Source organism: Protopterus annectens, chromosome 16.part0, assembly GCF_019279795.1.
Source record: "Protopterus annectens isolate FY-2018-M chromosome 16.part0, PAN1.0, whole genome shotgun sequence".
Classification (NCBI taxonomy): domain Eukaryota; kingdom Metazoa; phylum Chordata; order Ceratodontiformes; family Protopteridae; genus Protopterus; species Protopterus annectens.
In genome coordinates this window covers 23,309,991-23,333,778 of record NC_056750.1, presented here as the reverse complement: position 1 = coordinate 23,333,778, position 23,788 = coordinate 23,309,991, and the positions used below count along the sequence as shown (strand labels likewise).

Here is a 23,788-nt window from a genome sequence, read left to right as displayed (position 1 = left end):
TGCAAATTACAATATTTCCAGTACCTCTTTAGCTCAAACCCTGTGGTGAAAGATTTGAGAACACAGGTTGACACTAACTTTGACTTCGATAACCATATGTCTACTGTGGTATTGCACATCTCATAAGTAAGGGCATCGCATCCAGAGCTAAGGATGTTATAACTCCCCTGTGTTCATCCCTCATCAGACCACTAACAGAACACAATGCTCCCTTTTGTATGTAGCTCACCAGTCACACAGAAAATTCTCACCAAGAAAATTCAGGGCCTTCAACACATGACCTACATGGACATGCTGAAGCCACTGTCACTGTACTCTGTATTTTATAGGTTGCTGAGAGACAACTTGTGCCTGGCTTACAGAACAGTCTTGAACACTACCTTAATGTAAATGCTTCACATCTGCAAGTCAAATGGGACAAGATTCACTCGCTCTAGGAATCTTAACCTAGCCTGTGACATTAACAGGACATGCTGGAGAGACAGATATGTCTCCCAGAGATTGCCAATCTTCTGGAACAAACTCCTAATTCATGTAAAACAGAACTCTTCAATGACCTTATTTAAGTGTAACTTAGACAACTAGATGGGAGACCATAAATTTGCCCTGGGGGGTTTCATCCATTCTCTCTTGGATAAGGGCAGTCAGTGCTGATTATAGACTCGCTCTGCAAATATAAACCATGCAACCTGGTTAATAAGGGAACAAGGGTATAACATGGCTAGGCTTATAAAGGCTCTAGGGCCAATAGCCTAGTAACCTCCTATGAACCTATGAAAAGAGCAAACTGTCTGCAAGTAAAACAAATAGTTAGCCTTCTATTCCTTCTGAAGTCAAAGACATATATCCAATATTCCGAACACAGCTAAAGGCCCATCTCCAGAAACTTACTAAATGCTAATGCATTCCCTTCTAACCACTTACCTAACATCTCCTTCCTTTATCCAACTATCATACACTATTATTAAATCTCCTTTACAACTCACACAAAACTTCACCTGATCTACCATTCACATGTCTAACCTGACAATGAATGTATACATTTCTAATCTTCTTACCTTTTGAATGTCACATTACTAACTTTGTTTTGACCTTACTCTAAATATCTTATACAGCTTAAATCATAGTTGGTTGTTAATAATTGTACACAAATGCTGTATAATCCCTTTAAAATTATGCTATTTGCTTAAACTGGCATCTCTCCTCTGATACCACGCTGACAGTGAAATTAGTTGTCTGGTAAATTAATTTAAATAAATAAACAAATGCATTAATTAAATAAATGCATGGTTGCATCTTCTGTAAAAAATGTATAAAATGTGTGTAAAATTTGCAACCCTGTTCATCTGTGAAATACACCAAATATATGTATAAAATATAAAATGTACAGCAAATACATACAACTGAAAATGTTGTAAACGTCTGTATAAGAAAGATAGCACAGTGCAAGTAACTGCTTTACTGTAAAGCTGTAGGTTGTAGAAAGTACACTGAAATAGATAGCAGAAAGGTTGCAGCAGAATTTAAAAGGTGGACATGTGAAAGAAATCACATACTTCTTTCTGCAGAAGAAATGGTAGTGACACACATGTGTAAGTATATATATATATATATATATATATATATATATATATATATATATATATATATATATATACACACACACACACACACACACACACAAATACATAAACACGTGTGTGTGTGTGTGTGTGTATTATATATATATACTTATCCTGCCGGGTTACCAGAACTAAAAGTGACCTTACTTCCTGCAACACACAAAGGGATTTTCCATAAAGGCAATTCAATTCCTTCAACTTAATTCTGAGTGATGGGCCAGGAGGTATAAGCAGACATTTTCATTTGTTCTGTCAGTACCTGCGCTTAATAGCTTAATATTTTTTTCCAAACCTGCACGTTTTTTTATGCTCTTCCTGCAATTATCTACAAGTGTAAATAAAATAGAAAAGGCCCAGTAATTCTTCTAGGGAGATTTAGCTAGGAAATATTTATTGGGAAGACTGATTTTCTTTTTATGCCAATCTTCTGTTTAAAGCAGATATTTGTTTTAAAGTTTCTGTTTATTTTTAAAGCATGTGGATGATTATTTACTTACTTATTAATTAATATAAGGCAGTTGCTGTTGTGAGACAACTAGCTGCTGGTATCTATGTCTGAGTGAGCCAGACTGCTCTGCTGTAAGCTAGTATCAGTTTGTTTTACATTTTAGCTGGCTCATATTTTAAAGAATAGAAAATAAACGAACTTTCATATTTTAAAGAGGGAAACAATAACTGGAACTTTCAAGACCTAGATCTGAAATAATTGCAGGGAAATTTCTTGCAGTGGAGAAATTAGGCTGCAGTACTGGCAGTTATTACTAGCCTCTCCTAGAAATAATAAAAAAAAATGTGTGTGTGTATGTATAAATGTACTAATTTGTTCAAATTATAGTTATATGGATCAGCTAACACTTTAAGGCACTGAATTTAGAGTTAAGTGGGAAAGCAGCCTTGGAAGCCAATGCCTATAAATCTCTTGTGTAGTTGTTCAGTGGGGAGCCTGTTTGGGGGTCGACGGTACTGGCTCAAATAGATAATGGCAACAGTGCATACTATATACACGGTCTCAGGCCAAGCTTCATCTACTTCACTGGTCACAGTGATTTGTATGTATGTAGGTACATTTTATATTTTAGTTTGAGTGGTGTCGGTGCTGTGAATCATGAGACTACACCCTGGCAGCCTTCACTTGGTGGCAGTGAGTCTGATGTTAACAGACCACATCATCACATTATTACAGGCAGTGGTGCAGACTTAAAATCCATAGCGCATATCCATTGCAGACTGTAAGCACAGCCACTGCACAGGTAAATGTCACCAGTGTGAAACAAAGACAGCAGCGGTATGCAGGCAATGACTTTAAAATATTCCTATAACTACAAAGACTTAAGACAGTACCCTCACATATGACAGACTAGTGTTAGTCCCTAAAGAGAGAACACAGGGACAACTGAATAAATCTGGTTGTAGCACAATGAAGAGAGGGTGGTAAACTCAAATGGTATGACTCAATGTTACAGTAAACTTCTCTGAAAAAGACTGCGTACCAGTATATTCTATATGCTGCTGGCTTATTTGTTTCTTTCTTCTGTCTGATGGAGTCAACTGTTATTAGTCATGGGTATGCCGGTAAAAACGACTTTGTGATAACCCTACCATAACTTATTACCTTTTTAAAATGGAGTAAGCTGTGCATTCTTTCTAAATTTAGTAAAATACATGTAATACATTTGCTGTTTGATTTCATGATAAAAACATTTTTCTATAAAATTGCTACGTGATTGTATTAAAAAAACAACAGTGGCATGGTATACAAATGAAAGATCATCTATATGACTGAGGAAAAAAAACATATAAAATTCAAATGTACTTTATATAATTTTACACAGATCAAGAGTCCAATACAAATGTGCACATATGGGGGGGGGGGGCATCTTTAAGAAATTAGCTGTTCTACAGCATTTTTTTTCTGCCTTGGAAACAGTCCTATATTTAATTTTACCTGCTTTTTCTGTTTTATTCTCTCTGGTCAGTTTAAAGACATGAAATGTTGTCCATAGAATAAATAATGTCAACCTTCTTTTCTGCTGTAGCAGCAGAAAGCAGTTTAGTGAAACAAAAATTATTCTATATCCTGAGGACTTCATTAATGAACAGGATGGCAGGTACATCAGATTCATCTGAAGAAAACGACAATGGAGAGGATCATTTTCCAGCTGCAGTTATGACACAGCTGTATTAAAATATGTAAACACTTGGCATTTTAGTCTTAAACATGTATCATACAGATTGCTCACAGGTGATCTGTGTCTCGCCTACAAGGCAGCATCAGACCCTGCCCTACTAGAGATGCTGCATATCTGTAAGTCTAACTCCTCACACACTACCCTCTTGACAGACCTAAATCTAATATGTGACATCAACAAAACCTGCTGGAGAGACAGGTTTATTTCCCAGAGGCTGCCCCGTCTCTGGAATAGACTTACAATACATGTCAAACAGAGTACCTCACTGACCCTCTTCAAGCGCAACCTTGATAGTGGATGGGAAACCATAAATTTGTCCCAGGGTTCCACATTTGTCAATTATTGACAGGGGTGACATGTGCTGACTGAGGGTTCTTTTTTGGGGATAAACTCTTGGCTAGGCTTGTAAGGGCCCCAGGGCGATTAGCCCAGCAACCTCCTATGATCCTATGTAGAGAAAGAGTGTTTATCAGGGAAATGTCATTTCTTTGTTCTATTTTTGTTCAATGTAACATTTTAGGACCTACCTACAGACTTTGCTTGCTATGTAAGAGCCGTGTTTGTGATAGATAATAATTTCTAAGAATGGGCTGAAACTAGATGGCAGACTGACTAGAATTTCTTAGTTAAGCATCATACGTCTAGTGCTGAAAAGAGCATTTTGGCAAACATCAAAGACTAATGCAGTAATGACTTCATGAACCTAACTATGCTCTGACTTAGGTATGGAAGCCATTTCTGCCAGCATTAAAAACTCTGAACATCTGTAAGAAATAAAGTAAGCAGAGTCTCAGTTTACATGTGCAAAAGGACAATTAAAGCCTTAGAGCAGATATGTGTCAGAATGTGTGAAGGAAAAGCCCTCGTCTGATTGAAGTAAGCCACTCAATGCCTATAAAGGAAGGGATAATAAGGGAACAATTCCACTGACCAGGTTCAAGCCTAGACTACAGAATCTAGGCTTTTATGACTCTCTAACCAGGATCATCTCCCTAAGAATACTGCTGGTGACACAGGAAAAAGTGGAAAGTACAGTTTTGTATCTACCATAAATGTAGATGTCCGATAGATATGCAACTGCAGTCATAACATATGGGTTGTCCTGCCTCAGGCAGCCCTCGGTCGGCCGAATTCCAAAGTCTGGGTCCGGTGTCGGCTGGTGTCGCCTCCTCTCCTACGTCACAATGGCTGGAGTATAAAGGCATCGGCCGACGCCATCTTCTTCAGTGTTTCTTGCCCCAGATGCCAGGTGCCCTCCTAGGAAGGCTAAATTTGGTGAATGGATAAACAATTCCAGACATGCACAACTGTAATAAACAGATACACCATAGGAGATACCCCCAGCTAAAGGGAATGGACCCAAATGAAGGAAAAGAGGGGAAGGAGGGAGGGAAAACCCGACTGCAGTTGCATATCTATCGGACATCTACATTTATGGTAGGTACAAAACTGTACTATGTCCTTCAAGAATGCAACTGCAGTCATAACATATGGGTTGAATACCATAGCCAAGCTGGGGGTGGAAGGAGCTAAGAAAAGGATGGTGTAGCTAAAATGCCCTGCAGGACTGCCGAAGCAAAGCCTGCTCGGGATCTGGAGTATAAAGGCAGGTTGTAGTGTTTGGTAAATGTATGCACGGAGCTCCATGTAGCAGCCTTTAGAATGTCCTTTGTAGCCACTCCTCTTAGGAAAGCTGTGGATGTGGCTATAGCTCTGGTGGAATGTGGCCTAATATTGGCTGGCACACTTTTTCCATGGTAAGAATAGCAGAATCTGATGCAGTGTCCAATCCATTTAGAAATTGTTTGCTTGGAGATAGCTTTTCCCTGCTTTCCAGCAGCCTAGGCTACAAACAGCTGGTCAGACTTTCTGGTGGCCTTAGTTCTGTCCAAGTAGTAGCGTAGTTGCCTGTGTATGTCCAAGGTATGTAGCAGTCTTTCCCCTCTATTTTGAGGATTGGGGAAAAAAGTAGGAAGGTGAATAGCTTGATTTAGGAGAGACCCTGGAAATTACCTTTGGCATGAATGAAGGATTTGTTCTTAGAGAGACTCTGTCCTGATGAAAAATGAGGAAAGGAGGTACTGCCATGAGTGCCTGTATCTCAGACTCTTCTTGCTGAAGTGACTGCCAAAAGAAAAAACATTTTCCATGATAGGAATTGTATCTCTGAGGTTGCTGCTGGCTCAAAGGGAGGAAGAGTTAATTTTTCCAATACGAAATTGAGGTCCCATGCAGGTATTGGTTGCTTTCTGGGAGGGTTGATATTCTTTATCCCTCTCAGGAACTGTCTTAGCAAAGGATGTGAGAACACTGGTGGATCACAATTGTATCTTGCTGAGATTGCGGAGGCATGAATCTTTATGGAAGAATATGAGAGTCCAGAATGAAACATTTCTGCCAAGTATTCCAATATCTGAGGTACACTCAGTACTGTTGTATCTTGACCCCTGTTGGCAGCCCAGATGCTGAATCTCTTCCACTTGGCTGAATAGGCTTTTCTGGTGGATGGTCTGCGTGCTTCCAATAAGATGTCCTGAACTGCCTTGGAAAGATTGGAAGCAGAAGGAGTTAAAGTAACCTCCAGGCTGTCAGATGTAATGTTTTCAGGTTTTGGTCAACAGTCCTGTAGTTGTGTTGTGTTAGGAGCAGGGGCCATAGGGGCAGAGGCCACGGTTTGGTCCGAGTTATGCTCAACAGCAATGGGTACCAGTGTTGCTTTGGCCAATCTGGAGCTATCAAAATGCCTGTTGGTTGTCCTGCTTTGATCTTCAGGATCACCTTGGTCAACAGTGGCAGAGGAGGAAATGCATAAATTTTTAGGGAGTTCCAGCTGAAGGAGAGAGCATCCATTGTCCAGGCTAGTGCATGGTGGGTCCTGGTACAGAACTTTTCCAGGTGATGATTTGTGTGAGATGCAAATAGATCTATGTCCGGTCTTCCCCATGTCTTTGTTATTTGTGAGAAAATGTGTGGATGTAGCATCCATTCGTGTGGATCCAAGAAGTTTCTGCTCAGCTTGTCTGCCAATACATTGTCCTTGCCTGGCACAAACTGGGATTGCAGGTGTATCTTTAGAGTCAGTGCTTTTTCCCAGAGAATCATTGTTAGTCTGCAGAGGGGGTATGAATGAGTCCCTCCCTACTTGTTTATATACCACATAACAGTGGTGTTGTCTGTCCTTATTAGGAAATGTCCTTGCTGCAGTGATTTTTTGAAACCCTCGATTGCATGTATCACTGCCAGCATCTCTTTTTGATTTATGTGCAGATGTCTTTCCTTTGGTGTCCATTGACCTTGAATGCATGTGCCCTCCATGTGCGCCCCCCATCCATGATCTGAGGCGTCTGTTGTAATAATTTGACCTGCTTGAGGTCTGTTGAAAGACATGCCTTCATTTAATTGACTTGCTTGAGCCCACCACAAGAATTCCTTTTGCAGGCATGGAATAAGTGGGATTACGTCCTCTAGGCTTTGGCTGTGTTGGGACCATAAGCTTTTCAAATACCATTGCAGCTTTCTCATATGAAGTCTTGCCAAAGGTATCAGAAGAATGCATGATGCCATGAACCCCAGGGCCTGCAGGAGTTTCCTTGCAGTCAGCTGGGAGAGCTTTGCTAGGCCTTTGAAGTACTCTGGTAACTGCTGTTGTTTTTCCTCTGTGAGGTAGGCCATTTGTGTTTGCGTGTCCAGTTTGGCTCCTAGGAAAATAATCTGTTGGGATGGCAGCAGCCTTGATTTCTGAACGTTGACTGTGTATCCCAAGGCCTGTAGTAGTTGCGTGACATAGTCCAAGTTTTTTATTAATGTTTGTCTGTTGTCTGCTTGTATGAGGCAGTCGTCCAGGTAGGGGTATATTTGAATTCCCTGGAGTCTGCAGTGTGCCACTACTGATGCCAGGCATTTTGTGAACACTCTGGGCGCAGTAGATAAGCCAAACGGCAATGCTGAGAATTGATAGTGCTCTGTCCCTGCAAGAAATCTGAGGTATCTTCTGCAGCTTTGTCTGATTGGGACATGCAGGTATGCCTCCTTGAGGTCCAGAGTGACCAGCCAAGACCCCTTGCCCAGCATGGGAAGGAGTTGCTGTAATGTCAGCATTTTAAACTTTGGCACAATGAGAAAGGTATTTAGAGTAGACAAGTCCAGTATAGGCCTCCATTAGTTTTCCTTTCTTGGAACAAGGAACAGTCTTGAATAGAATCCCTGGCCTTGTTCCTGGGGAGGTACCTTTTCTATTGCTTTTAAACTTAATAGCGTTGAAACTTGAATGAGTGCCTCTGCCCTTTGATGGTGTGGCAGGTTTGGCATGCCTTTAAATCCAGAATCCAACTGTCCTTGGTTAAGATATGCCAGTTCTTTGAGAATAAGGATAATTTTCCGCCCAAGGGTGCTTCTCTCTGAGCCCTTGTAGGTGGTATGAAAGTCAGGTCACTGTGATTGTCCTTGTGGTGCAGCTGGACTGGCTGCAGCACTTCTTTGATTTGTAGGTTGCCATTGGCGTCCCCTGTAGGGGCCTCGGTATTGGCCTCGGCCTCGGCCATGCCTGTTCTTTCCCCTTTGAAACTTGTCCGAGTCTGGGAAGGACCAATTCTTTGAAGGCCAGTTTCTACTGAATCTGGGTGGCTGAACCTGGAGGAAATCCTTGACTGTCTGTACTGACTTAGCTTTTTCCTCAATGGATTTCAACACATCTTGTGCATTAGCACCAAAAAGCTTCTGTTTTTCCAGAGGTGCATCAAGTAACTTTACTTTGACATGGTCTAGCAGTGGCTGATCCTATAACCAAGCATGTCTACGTATCACAGCCCCAGTCATAGCTGCCCTACATGAAGCTTCCAATGCATCATAACCACACTGAAGAAAACTTTTAGTTATGTACTTACCATAACTTTAGATGTTTGGGATCCATCTCGCCTACATTCAGTACTGATGGGCTCGGAGCCGATCCCTCGGCTCCGACTCGGCACGCTATGCTATAGAGCGAGGCCTCTTATTGGCTGAGCTATTTCTTATCCCAGGATGCACCACCACTAATCCCCCAGATCTTGTTTGTCCGCATTCATGCACACATGCACAACTTGTTTATATAACATTGTCAGATGTTTCAAGATGAAACAACAGGATTCGGACCTTCTGATATCCTCTGATCTCCAAGGAAGGGGGAAGGAGGGTGGGTTATTGGAAATGTAGATGGATCCCAAACATCTAAAGTTATGGTAAGTACATAACTAAAAGATGTTATGTGATCCTATCTCGCCTACATTCAGTACTGATGGGACAGCGTCCCTAGCACCTAAATCCTGGGTGGCTCATTGGAAAACACTCCTGAGCACTGTGGAACCAAATGAAGCTCGTCCTCTAGATGCCACATCCAATTTGTAGTGGGAAATGAAAGTGTGCGGGGAAGACCATGTAGCCGCAGCACAAATGTCACTAATGGCAAGCTTAGAATGGAATGCTATCGAAGTAGCCAAAGCTCTTGTAGAATGAGCTTTGACAGAGGTGGTAAGCTCTTTATTAGAATAAGAATAAGCTTGAGTAATACAGTCCCTGATCCATTTGGCAATAGTGACCTTTGTGACAGCTTTGCCCAATTTATTGTCCGCAAAGGATACAAACAACTGATCTGTTTTCCTTGTTTGTTTGGTCCTATCTAAATAGTGGACATCTAATGTGTGGAATATGAATTCCGCTTTGTTAGAATACTTCGGAAAGAAGACTGGAAGTTCTAATGACTGTTGTAGGCAGAAACTGGAACAAACTTTAGGGACAAAGGATGGATTTGGCCTGAGAGATACTCTGTCTTTGTGAAAAACCAAGTACGGAGGTTTTACAGACAAAGCTTGAAGCTCTGAAACCCTTCTGGCAGAAGTAATCGCCACCAGAAAGGCAGTTTTCCATGATAGAAATTTTAAATCACATGTCGCGGCCGGTTCGAAGGGGGAGGAAGTTAAGGCGCGTAACACCACATCGAGATCCCATGGAGGAGCAGGATGAGAAATCGGAGGTCTTAAAAGCGCAGCACCTTTCAAGAAGGTCTTACACAATCTGTTGCTCATTAAAGGTGGGTTTATAGATTCGTGAAAATTGGAAATAGCTGCCAACTGAACCTTGATGGTAGAGACTGAAGAGCCTTGATTGAAAAGAGAAGTTAGAAATTTCAGTACTTCTGATACAGGAATAGTGATGGGATCCAGACCCCGGAGTTGAGCCCAAATAGCAAATCTTTTCCATTTGCTAGAATACAATTTCTTTGTAGCAGACTTGTGGGTCAAGATAAAATGTGTACAACTTCCGGATCCAAGGTATGACTCCTGACTATAGTCGGAAGAGGAGGAGCCAAGCCGTCAATTTCAAGGTGTGTAGGGACTGGTGGAATAGTCCCGACTGATGAACCAATAGGTCTGGGATCTGATCCAGGAACCATGGACCTTCCAGAGCATATTTCCGAAGATAGGGGAAACCATACTTGACGAGGCCAGTAAGGAGCAACTAAGATCATTTTGCTCCCCAAGAGAGATGCCTTTTGGATCACCCTGGGAAGGAGAGGAACTGGGGGAAAAGCATAAAGCAAGCCGGTGGGCCACGGACGGGCTAGTGCATCCATAGGGCTCTTCCCTGGAGCCGGGGTGAGGGAGAAGAACTTTTTGCACTTCGCATTCAGTGGAGTCGCGAAGAGGTCGCAACACGGAACTCCCCATTTGCTGAAAATCTGATTTGCAACTGTAATGTTCAGAGACCATTCGTGTGGAGAGAGGATAGTTCTGCTCAGTCTGTCGGCTATCACATTGGACTTGCCCGGGATATGAGTTGCCACTAGAAAGCGTTTGGTCGACACTGCCCATTCCCAAACTCTCATGGCCTCTCTGCAAAGGGGATAGGATCTGGTCCCTCCCTGTTTGTTCAGGTACCAGACCACTGACATGTTGTCGGAGTGAACGGCAATTACGCCCTGAGGGAGGTAATCGTGAAGGGCTTGAAGGGACATAAGCACCGCCCTCATTTCTAGGATGTTGATATGAAGTAGGGTCTCTTCTGGATGCCATTTGCCTTGGACTGACCTGCCCAGGGAATGACCCCCCGCCCCATCTGGGAGGCGTCCATGGTCAAAGTGGCCACAGGAGGAGGTGGAACAAAGGGTCGTCCCTGATCCAGATTGGAGGGCACCAGCCACCAGCGAAGGTCCCGTTTGCAGGTTTCCGTGATCCATATGAGGTGACTGAGAGGGAGTTCCTGAAAGGACCACTGAGCTGAAAGAAGCCACTGGAGAATTCTCATGTGCAATCTTGCTAGGGGAACTAGAAGAACCGTGGCGGACATGGATCCCAATAGCTGCAGGACCATTCTGGCTGGGGCTTTGGATCTGGGAAGTAAGGCTCGAACTTGAGCCTGTATGGTTTGTATCCTGTCTGTAGGTAGATAGACCCGCATTCAGTTTGAGTCTATCTCTACTCCGATGAATCTTATGCGTTGAGATGGCAGCAACACAGACTTTGGCCAATTGAAGGTGATTCCAAGGGAAATTGCCCAGTGATATCGTGGCTTGTAGGCTCCGCAATAGTAGATGCTTGGAGGTGGCAGTTAGGAGGCAGTCGTCTAGATTCGGAAACACCTGGAATCCTAGACTTCTCAAGTGAGCAGTCACGACCGCCAAACATTTGGTGAACACCCTGGGGGCTGTGGTGAGACCAAAGGGCAGCGCGCTGAACTGAAAATGACTGCCTCCTAGGCTGAAGCGCAGATGTCTCCTGGATGCTTGATGTACCATGATATGGTAATAAGCGTCCTTGAGATCTATGGAGCACATCCAAACACCTTTCTCCAGCAATGGGAGAATGGTTTGTAGGGTGACTATTCGGAACTTGGACTTTTTGACTGAACGGTTTAGAATGCTGAGATCCAAAATGGGCCTCAAGTCCCCGGTCTTTTTTGGCACCAAAAAGAATCTTGAGTAAGTCCCTAATCCGATCTGGTCTGCGAGGACCAGTTGGATGACTCCTTTTTGCAGCAGCTTTGAAACTTCTGAGGCTGCAGTTTCCCGTTGACTGGGTGGCGGGTCCGGGATTTTTTTGGACTGAGGTGGAGAGTGAGAGAAAGGGATGGTATCGAAGCACCCATCGGTCCTGAGTGATACCTTCCCAGGCTTTTAGGTGCCTCGAAAAACGACCCCCGACTGGCTCCGGAGCTGCACAGTCGGGCAATCCCTCAGAGACTGTGAAAGGCTGAAGAGCCACGAAAGGACTTGCGGTCTCCAGTGTTGCGAGGGCCTCTGCCGCCTCTGGGACGGCGTCTTCCAGAAGAATTTCCCCCTCCCCTGCCTCTGGAAGGGGGATCGTCCTGCTGTGGGGGTAAGACTTCTGAGATCTACGGAACCACATTTTCTCTCCTCTTTTAGCCTTGGGGTAAGGCCGAAAGGGAGTGGAAAATCATGCCCCTACGGCAGTCAAAGTCTTACCTTCTTGCTCGCAGTGGGTCAGTGTGTCCTTTACCTTGGGTCCAAACAAGGAGGACCCATCAAAGGGGGCGTCGGCAAAGGAAGACTTAAAGGCCTCCGCAAAATGACACAGGCGGAGTCAGGCTCGTCTCCGTAGAGCAATGCCTGTACCCGCCGCTCTACTCACCCCTTCGGCCGCATAAGAAATGAGCCTCATGGACGAGTTTGATATGGACGACAGCGTAGCCAGCTGAGAGCCAACCGTCTGGGCCAGCTCCTCAGGCAGGTTACCCAAGAGGGTATCGGAAAGTTCTTTAATCAGATCCCTCTGAAATCTGGTAAAGTGAGTGAGATAGTTCAAGGACCTTAATGTAAAGGCCACTGAACTTAGGGTGCACTTACCGTACCGATCCATGCTCCTAGACTCCTTATTAGGAGAATGGACAGACGTCGAAGCCTCTGCTACATCTTGCTGGGTAGCAGATGCCACCACCAAAGCATCTACAGCCACACCTTTCATCAGAAACTCTTTTTCCGGGGGTGCTGACAGGAACTTATTAGGACGAGCAGGCACCGGTTCCACAGAGTCTGGGTGTTCCCACGCCCTTCGACAGATCAAATCCAAGAGCTCGTCGAAGGGCGGAGACACCCAGGAGGCAGAGGGCTGAGCCCCGAAGGCCTTAAGGAACACCGACTCATCAGCAGAAGGGGGATTGGATTGCCAGCCGCCTCGTTGTTTAAGGGCTTCCAGGATGTCTGCAAAGGAGACATCATCTGAGGACGACTTAGGAGACCCCTCTGCATCATCGAGATCAGTGTCTGATGTAAGAGACTCATCAGGGGAGTCAACGTGCTTCCTCTTGCACGATATTTTCCTGGGGGGTTCCTCCGAAGAAGCTTCAGAGGGACCTCCAGGAGGGGGGGAAACCCCAGTGGGGGTAACCTCAGGCCCCGGGGCTCCGCTGTCTAAGGACAGGGGGACTGCCAAAGACCCAGTCTCAGTATGCAGGGAAGGAGCTGGGGAGACCGTGGAGGTAGCCAAAGAAGATTTGGCTAACGCACTCCTCATAGCCCTGAAGGCGGGACCACCAGAATCCTGGGAAGGTCCCACCTCCGTGGCCACAACTGTAGACGGCACTCCCGCAGCCGGCACACCGAGAGGAAGGCTTGGGACCAAAAACATCAGTCCCGAAGCGTCCCCCCCGGGGCCGACAGAAGAAGTCCGCATACCGAACTCCGACTCAAGAGCCGGAGTTGGAGTAAGGGTCAGGCCCGACCCGAAAACCTCCATCGGTTCCACCAGCACCGGCTCCAACGGTGCCGAGGCTGTTGGAGGAGGAACCATAGTAGCAGGGTGGACCATCGGCTCCGAAGCCGAATGGGCTGGAGCCGAAACTAACTTTTGAAACACCGGAGACTGGAAAAGTCTTAGGAGCACCCTGTCGATGTCCGAGTCAGACATCTTGGAGGATCTAGATGACACCAATCGGGTCCGAACCGATTTCTCCATCGGCTCCATAGGACTAGGGGACCGGCTCCGAATGGATTTGATTACTATCGGTTCCGAGGGAGATCTCAAAACAATTTCCCTCGGTGCCGATGAGGACTTCGGCGCCGAAGGGGAAGAGTCTGAGCCGGCAACCCTCATCGGCTCCAAAATCAGTGAAGCCGATGAAGGTGACCCGCCTCTCGATGCCCCAGTCCTCGGCTCCGAAACCAGAGAGGTCGACACTGGAGGCATCGAGGCAGACCGTTCCGCCCTCGGCTCCGAAGTCCGTGGAGCCGATGGAGAAGCCTGCCTAGGTTTTTTGGCAGTTGGTTCCGACAGACTGGTCGGAGCCGACGCTTTTCTTTTCGTAGGAGAGGAAGAGGAAGATAAAGCCTCCTCGAAGGATGGCTTAATCAGACCTTTTAAAATTAATTTATTCTTCCTCTCCTGGAGGACTCTCGAAGAAAAGGCGTGACACACGCTACAGGACTCTTGTAGGTGCTTGGCGCCTAAACAATAAACGCACGAGGAGTGGTCGTCCGTTATGGACATTTTATAACCACACCTCATGCACTTTTTAAACCCAGAGGGTCTATGTTCCTTAGACATGCTGACTAACCCTAAGAAACAAGATTTTAATACACAGAAAGAGAAAACTAAGTTTTTTTTGTTTTTTTTTTGACAAAAAACAATTCACAAACTAGTAGCACAAACACAGAAAATGAGGGTCAAGACCCTCTAACTTAAGCAGGTACTTGATCTCTGGAAACACAAAAACGCTGGACAGTAATAGTAATAGGGGAAGGCCCCTCTAACTTAAACGGGAAACCTTCCCTTAACGAAAAAACACAATTTTCTCAACAGATTTTACCAAATACACTCGTACAACAACAATAGCTGTTAAAACAGCTTTTGGGTTCAAATTAGCAAATTTCCTGACAGGAAAAGTCTGAATAGAACAGTACTTAGCCCAGCCAAGTTTGAGACCACGTCCTAGCTTGTAAGCGGCAAACGAGATCTGGGGGATTAGTGGTGGTGCATCCTGGGATAAGAAATAGCTCAGCCAATAAGAGGCCTCGCTCTATAGCATAGCGTGCCGAGTCGGAGCCGAGGGATCGGCTCCGAGCCCATCAGTACTGAATGTAGGCGAGATAGGATCACATAACATTGATTGTTAACCTGCTGAATGTTATGTATGTGATCCTGCAATGCCTTTCTGTCAATAGGCTCAGGAGAGGCTAACTTTTTCTGTAAATCATCCAGTAAAAAATCCTGGTACTGAAACATATGAAAAAGGCAGTTAAGAGACCTCATGGCTAGGGTGGTAGAGGTATAAACATTTTTACCCCATCTCTCCAGAGACCTGGCTTCCCTATCCGCTAGCAAAGGATTCTTGGCAGTGGAGGTAGCCACTCCCTTGGGACCCTGTGAAATAGTTTCTAAATCCACGGTGTGGGCTTTAAAAAGATGTTTGTGAGTGTCAGGGACTCTGTAATATCTGTCTGGCTTGACAGGAGCAGGGGGGAACGAGTCAGGGTTAGCACTGGAATCGGAGAAAACATCATCCAAAACATCCATCACAGGAGAAATAGCTAAAGGTCTGTGCTGGGGAAGCTTTAGGAAGGTACGGAGCCTTTTCCTGGAATCAGAGAATTCCTGACCCTGCCATTGGAAATGTTCCCTCATTGAGTGCAGGACTTCACCAAAAGAGAAATCCTCTGGAGGAGAGGCAGAGGGAATTGATTCCTCAGCATCAGAGTCCTCATAGGCCTGGAAGGATTCTTCTTGAATATCTGAATGCTCAGAATCCCCAGAGGCCTCATCTGAAGAGAGGTTTTCAGTCTGCTCAGTTCTAGGCCTTTTCTCTGCAGGAGGCTGAGAACCTCTGTCTGGGTGAGGCTGAGACCCCCTGATAAGGGAAATTAGGTCTGCAGCAAGAGACATAATCTGTTTATCAGAAGAGGGGGCCTGAACAGCAGGTTTAGGATTGGCCTTGGCCTGGCTGGCGGCCTTAGCACATGCAAAGGCCTTGATGGACATAGATACAGGAGGCCTAGCAGCCCCACATGCAGGAGTAACCTTGTCCACCAGAATGGTGTCGGGTAAATCCAGAACTTCGGTATCTGGAGGAAAATCAACAACCGGCACCAGAGAGGTCTCCGGGACCGAAGGACTAGTTAAAGCTGTGTCGTCGGCCTGGAGCGACTGGATTACCGCTTCCGCAGGGACCGAAGCACTAGCGAAGGGTCTAGGAGTAGTATCGGTGGAGGACGCGGGCCGAGGATGCCGGTCCCGGTCCTTACGTTTTTTGGAAGATTGAGCTGTCGGTAGATCCGACGGCATGGTATATGCGAATGATTCGCCAAAGAAGTCTTCAGCAAATTCTGCCCAGCACCTGAGAGTGCGCTTATTAAAGCAAGCACAGGCAGCACAGGCCGAGACGTCGTGGTCTGGGCCCAGGCAAGGAAGACAGTAAGAATGGAAGTCCTTATGAGGTATTTGTTTACCACAAGACAAACAATTATTAACTTTCTCAATTTGTTCTGACATCGGCTGAGGCAAGAAAAAATGTTCCCCAACGGGGTACTTAGCCTTTAGATGACTTCGGTACTGAAATCACAGGAGCTGACCGACCGGCACTTGCGAACTGCTTCTGCGTCGGGCACCACGCGGCAAGAAAGACTGAAGAAGATGGCGTTGGCCAATGCCTTTATACTCCAGCCGTTGTGACATCGGAGAGGAGGCGACACCAGCCAACGCCGGACCCAGACTTTGGAATTCGGCCGACCGAGGGCTGCCTGAAGCAGGACAACCCATATGTTATGACTGCAGTTGCATTCTTGAAGGACATCAGTAATGATAAAATACTGGGTCTCCCACAACCAACAGTGCTGTGGATGAACCTCTCTGTTTGATCTGATGATGCTCAAAGATGCACAGCTTGGCAGATTACCTCTTGCTAGAGGATAAACTGTAGAGGAAAAGCAACTGGTGGGGGGGGGGGTATCACGCCCACTGCTGCCACTGTGGATTTTGAAAAAGGAACTAAACTAGAGGTTTCAAGCTTAATCTCCAAGTTCCAAATCAACACCTTGGTAACAGCTAAACACTAAAAATGCTCCTCGGAAATAGCATAAAACACATACTCTAAACAAGAAAGTTTATTTGATTAAGCACTTTTGTCTTACTAAAAGACTTCTTCAGAATAAAACCACTTATTCTTGATTAAATGTATAGCCGTTAGTCACAATTCCTTAAAATTCCATTGGATAATTACATCATTCCCTGTCTCTCAATGACAAAATGTTTTATGCATTTAAATATACTAAAATGTTTTGCTAATCAAATCATCACATATTACATAAAATGACAAATAAAACTCCTTTTGTGGCTAAAAAGGTTTTAAACATTTACAATGAGTTAATCACACAGTTTTACTTTTAATAAAATTCCTTGTTTTGATGTACCAATCTTTATAACTTGGCCACTCTCACTTTTAACACAGGTCCGAATGAAAGCTGCCCATTACGGCCAGGGGGTATCCCTGCATCCAAATGCAGTTGCCATAATAATTTACAGTCTTCTAGTAAGGCTTCCCAATGTCCACCCCTGGGGCATGGTTCAGCTTGCTCCAACACCCAAATTAAAAACTTTTTCACATTCTTACAAGTGTGTGTAAAGTGTATTTGTTTCAATGCACTTTGATATTTCATAGTGGTGTTCACAGACCCTTGTTTTTAAATGTGTCTCTGTCTTTCATACATAATAAGAACAGGCCTGGCAAAAGGCCAAGAATACCACCCCCTTAGGGGAAAAGTTAAAATATCTGTCAGCTTTAATGGGGGTCTGAATAGTGGTGAGCCACAGTTCTGTTCTCTGAGCCATGTGTTTACACTGCTTACACATCCTACACTTGTGTCTACTCTGTTATGGGAATTTTCAACACTTGATTTCTTAGCCCTCCTTCAAAAGGATTTTTATATCTTGTCCTCTTTTGTATTAATCTTGGGGGTTTAAAAAGACATCTGATCTATTGGGCATCCTCAAAAAAACGTCCCAGTATTTCTGTATTATTTCTTAACATTTCTCTGGTGTCAGAGTTAAACTTTAAAATTAAGGACCTTGCATAACTCTCATCTGACTTCACTAAAGAATGGACCCCAACATTTACTAAATTCTCATTTTATACAGTTATGCTATTATTACTCAGGCTAGTTGCTCCATCCAATTTCTTGCCTAAACTATGCAAGAGGACATACTTTGTACCCCATCCTTTTAGAATTTCCTCCTTTATACTATTCACCAAGGGCTCCTGGTATGCCCACTAAATAAATAGCTTAGATACATAATTATGTACTTGTCTGATTTCTTCTGAGCTAGAAGCCATATGGGCAATACAGACCATGTGCCATTTTACAATGCTCTTCTTCTGATTGAAGGGGAGGTTATTACTGTAGTATCAATAGGAATTAGTAGATGGTCTTTCCGGTAAACTCTAGATTTTAATCCTTTATTCTCAAGAGCCTTCATTAATTTTACATCCAAATAATACACTTCAAGTGTTGCCATACTGTAAGTGAAATAAAAAAAAAAAAAATCAGTTGTTTGATTAATATAACAAACAACATTTTCTAATTCACCTCTTGAACCTTTCCAGATGATAAAAATATCATCCAGAAAGCACAGGTACACTTACATCTTTGAAAAGTAATTTGAGCTCAACACATAGTTCTACTCCCAATAAATTAAAACCAAATTGGCAAAAAGAGAAGCACACACTGCTCCCACGGTAACTCCACTCGGTTTATAGTACTCCCCTTCATAAAATACACAGTTATTGCCTAACACTATCTCCAACATTTCCATCACTAGCCGTAGTTGTGCATTAGATAAATAATCATTTCTGATTATACCTTCACACATCTATTCTAATCAAACTGAATGTGGGATTACTGAAAACAAATCTTGAATATCTATGGTGACCACATAACATCAGGATGGTAGTAATTCTCAGTTTTTTTGTGTCTTTCGGCTTTTCCCGGTTAGGGGTCGCCACAGCGGAACTCCGGTCCGCTAATGTTTGTTACTGGATTTTTACATACCAGGTTACCAGCCCTGACGCACAACCTTCAACGAAGGCACGCCCCATTCACATATGCCTCCACACAGAAGACGCTCTAGCTGAGAATCGAACGAGACAACGTCTTATGAGGCGGCAACGCTACCATAGCACCACCACCGCAGTAGTAATTCTCAGTTATTTTAGCTAAAAAGTTCCATGAATCTACTAAGAAATGGTTGTTCAAAACTGTGTTTTTTTTATTTTGCGTGTTGGAGCAAGTTGAACCTAGTCCCAGGGGTGGACAATGGGAAACCTTACTAGAATATCGTGAATTATTATGGCAACTGTGTTTGAATGCTGGGAAACCCCCGGGGCTTAATGGACAACTTTCATTGGGTCCAGTGTTAAAACTGAGAGTGGCCAAATTATAAAGATTAATATACCAAAACAAGGAATTTTATTAAAAGTAAAAATGTGTGATTAACTCAGTGTAAATGTTTAAAACCTTTTTAGCCACAAAGGAGTTTTGTCATTTTATGTGATATGTGATGATCTGATTAGCAAAACATTTTATTATATTTAAATATATACATTTTTAATTGTCATTGAGAAGCAGGAAATGATGCAATGTAATTATCCAATGGAATTTTAAGGAATTGTGACTAACTGCTACAAATTTAATCAAGAATAACTGATTTTATTCTGAAGAAGTCTTTTAGGAAGACAAAAGCACTTAATCAAATAAACCTTCTTCTTTAAAGTACGTGTTTTATGCTACTTTCGAGGAGTGTTTTTAGTGTTTAGCCGTTACCAAAGTATTGATTTTTTTTTTAGTTTTACTCCAGCATCATTTGGTCTTTTAATCTCTTAGTTCCTTATTTTGTGATTGCCTGTCTGATACCTTATTCTTTTCTGTTTCATGACTGGTGACTTTCTGAGAACCCTTAATCTAGTCTCTGAGACATACAGACTCAAAAATGGCTGAACAGTGAGGCATGACAAGACCTCTAGCATGTACTGTCACATGTGTCTGATAGCTGGCCTGAAAAACCAGCAGTGATGATAATTTTCAAATTCATTCTCCACTACAATGTCTAGCTTCTCTTCCTAATAGCATCTAGCGACTATGCTGAAGCCCTGGTAATGATGACATTTTTCAAGATCATTCTATGGTGCCAGAAAAGGCATCCAAAGTCTGTAGTGATCTTGATCTGTGAGCTAGTAACCAGATAATCAGTTACAAGATGCAGGATTTGTCAGTACTAAATACGTGCACCCTCCTAAGATACGGTTAGGAGAAGAATCAAACAATGTGAGAGGCTAGAAAGAACTGGGGACTGCTAAAGAATGCACACCTTCTAGTGCAGATGTAACACATATGTGTAGGCCAGAGAGAGGACATTGTGCTGCAACTGGGTCATCAGAAGTTTGGAAAGTCAGGTCATAACATAAAAAAGGAATACTCTTCAGTGTTAACTGATTGTAAAGGGGGCCTCTTGGAGCAAAATCAAGTGCTGGTCACTTGCAGAATATTTTCCTGGCTATTAAAGGATTGCATGCTTCTGTTACAGAGTTAAGGCAGTCGGTTAACAGCCCACTTCCAGAACAATTACAGGCAGAAAAAGTCTGCACAGAATATCAATGTTATAAAAACAGAAGAGAAAAATCTACAACGTCTAATAACTGATTTAATTATTTTGTTTTAGGAGTACAGGTAAGGCTAATTAGACACGCATGATGAATTCCAACTGATGCCTTGACATGCTGAAAGGTTAAGGGACATGTTTAGTGTCAGCCTCACAATTTGTAGGTGGGTGCTACAAGAACCAAACCCTGGTCTGCAGGATACAGTTCATTTTCAGATCATTACCTTAACCATAAGTCTCACCGCCACACACTTCTGTAAACTGAAAAGCTAAACTACTAAAAAAACAAAAAAGGTAACGTTAATAACATACTGACCTTTTTTGGCTCTCATGACATTTTCTACACTGGAGTGCACGTAATTTTCAAATTTTGTTTGCAAGACTGTTGCCCTCTCTCGCACATTCTGCAGTGTTGAGCTATGGGATATCTGTGGAAAAAAAGCATCACTGACTAAATAAAAGCCCAGACTTTCATTCAGGAATAATTAAGTGGTTTACAATAGATTTAATAACAGTAAAATTACACAGTTACCCTCCAAGGAGCCAGGAGGGGTAATCCTTTCAATATTACTGAAAAAAAAAACAATGAAAGGAAGTTAAACAGCAAGTCAAGTAAGGTGGGACCATGGCTAAGTTAGTTTATATTTATGTTTTCCATCACCCACCCAAAACTTTTTAAATGTTAGTGCAGATATATTTCCACAAAATGAAGAGCACTGAAAAAACTAGTATGCAGCAATAAAACTGGCACTCTAGCTAAAGTCACCGGCACAGGTAAAAACTACTTATTTTGTTGTTTGTATTTAGACAGTCTGCCTGTTTCTCATGGCTTACACGCAATAGAACTCAAAATCTGCAACACTTGGGCAGATTCAACAGAATTGAAATTTCTGTCTACTGGTGTTTTATGCTATATAGTTCGGCATGGCAGCTAGGCATTGTGTATATTAAATTTATCAATTGGGAGAAAAGAAAGGGTTGTGATGAAAATGAGACAGCTTATACTACTGGACTGGCAGTGGTTCAGGCCTAGACTGTATAAAAACCTAATTACTGCATCGGATATAAAATAGTATTTTTTTCATTAACATTACTCATGTATTGACATGCACACTGGAATTTAAATTTCTGTACAAATGACAAATACAACCCATATACAATGTACAACCCATTTCATAAATAAATCTTAGCTTCTCCTACATTAGATGTGGAACATCAAATTTACTTTCAGAGTGAATTCAGGGTGTTTTGAAGGGAGTTCCACTAACCTGTTTAATAAACATACAGAAAACGCAAACCTCTGGTTAAGCTACGCATTTCCAAAGGTATTCAGTTAGGTGACATCAAAGTTAATGAACTGTGCACAATAAATCAGTAAACTGTGAAATGCAGTGAAATAATGGATGGTAAAGCATCAGCAGGGGGACAATGCATGCTTATCTGAGGGGCACTAACTATTGTATAATACTGTATAAAATAAATTAGGGGAGTGCTAAACAGGCAGGAGTTATGAGTTCATTACTACAGCAATTTGGATAACATTTTGTGCTATACAGATGTGTGTTTTAAACTTTCCAAACCAGCCCAAAGCTAATCTAGTAAATTTCACAGGAATAGAAGGATTAATGTATGGCTGCACAGTGTTGCACAGTTAGTTATAAATCTTCATTTGTTTAGTATGCAGTTTCATTGAAGTTTACAGGTCACAATTCCCTTCAGTTCTCCAACTCTTGTTAAGGTACATCTGTAAGAATTCTCTGCTGCAACACAAACTTTTTACACAATGAAAATAAAGAACAATTTCGTGCACAGTGTGTTCTGATACTTGTGGACTTCTTAAACTCTAATGACAGAGTTACAAGGATTCAGAAGTCAGAACCCAACATTTGTTTACCTGGTATTCACTATGCAGTGCACAAATAAAAAGCAGAAGGTGTATTTAAATTACAAGGATTCTGTTCCAGTTTTTACTGGCACATTTTATTTGTGTGAAACATAAAGCTAATGTCTTTCTAGCAGAGATCTGCTGCTGCTGTTACTTGCCTTACTTTTTTTTTAATATGAATACAAAATCAGCCCGCCTGCCCTTTTTCACTGCCAGATGGAATCCTCTGTTATTAAAAGGATAGCACTTCAATAATGAAAACTTTTTTTCTCTCTCTTTCTCTTTTTTACTTCCCTGCATTTTAACTGTTTAAAATTAATGAGAAGGGCACAGCGGCTGCCAAAGCAATATCAAACGCTGGGCAGCCAGGACCAAATAAGCACGGAAATCCCTCCAGAGTGTTAAATAAACACTGCTTCAGCCTTGCTGAATCCCTACGCTGGTTATTGTATACACTCTGTAACAGTGCTCGGAATAGATCTGAGAGCCAGGGAGGCAGAAAGGTTTCAGAATTCCAATAAAGGCCTCAAATTAAAGGCAGCCTAGTGCGAATTCTGGGAGAAAATTAAAGAGAGCTCAAGCAAAAGTGACAGGTGACTTGCTTCTGTGTCAAAACTGTCAAGGGATTTGGTGGTAATATGGCAATATATTATAAAGGACTTTTCCCCTCTCTGTTTCCGTTTTAGCCTTAGGTTTCCAGATACAATATCCTTTTTTTTCTTCTCCTCCCCAGCAAAAAGTAATATAAACAAGGATAAAACTATCATACATAATGAAAGCGAGAGGTCAAAGACTCAGTAAAAATGTTAGTAAATATGACTTAAGAAAGCTTATCCAGAATTGAAAATGCAGCATTTAAGTGATATTTCAAAATATATAGCACACAGGAGACAGAAAACTCATTCGTTTACTATCAGCTGCAGCACTGCCTGCAATTTTATCACTACCCAATACACGGCAATAACTGCAACAAAAACTTTTCAAAAAAGCAATTACATAATTAAAAGCATCTGCTACTTAGACAAAGTGTTTTATTATCCCTTACACACTAGCATGCCAGAAATTATCAAACAGAGCTATTAACATAGGAAAGCTTTATATGGTACAACAAAACACTTATTTTTAAGCATCGAATGGCAGAAATTATGAAAATATGCTAAAGAAGTAAGACACAGAAAAAGCGTATCAAAGAAGGGTAGCTCTGTGAGAAGCAAGAGCAATGTGATTATTAGCACTCCAATGTTGATAAACCTATTCAATTGCCATACAATATAAAAAACTATCACATGATATGAAAAGTGTGCACGTGAGTTGCAATCACAAAGGTGATAAAAACTTTTGATGTTAACAGCACAATGCCCTTCGATGACCCAGTGCTGCAGAATGAACTCACTCCGTAAGCATTCCTGCTGCTTAGTCTCACCTATTTCCTTCATTACTGCCATACCTCCCTATCAGCAT

General features: G+C 42.7%; 1 protein-coding gene across 1 annotated transcript in view; it reads right to left on the bottom strand.

The window, feature by feature from the left end:
• Positions 1-23,788, bottom strand: part of DDX31 (DEAD-box helicase 31) — a 2,738,529-nt gene that overhangs the window by 352,834 nt on the left and 2,361,907 nt on the right. The window contains exon 18 of the mRNA XM_044057921.1: positions 20,759-20,870. Coding sequence (XP_043913856.1) covers positions 20,759-20,870 — 112 coding nt within the window. The remainder of the gene's footprint in view (positions 1-20,758; positions 20,871-23,788) is intronic.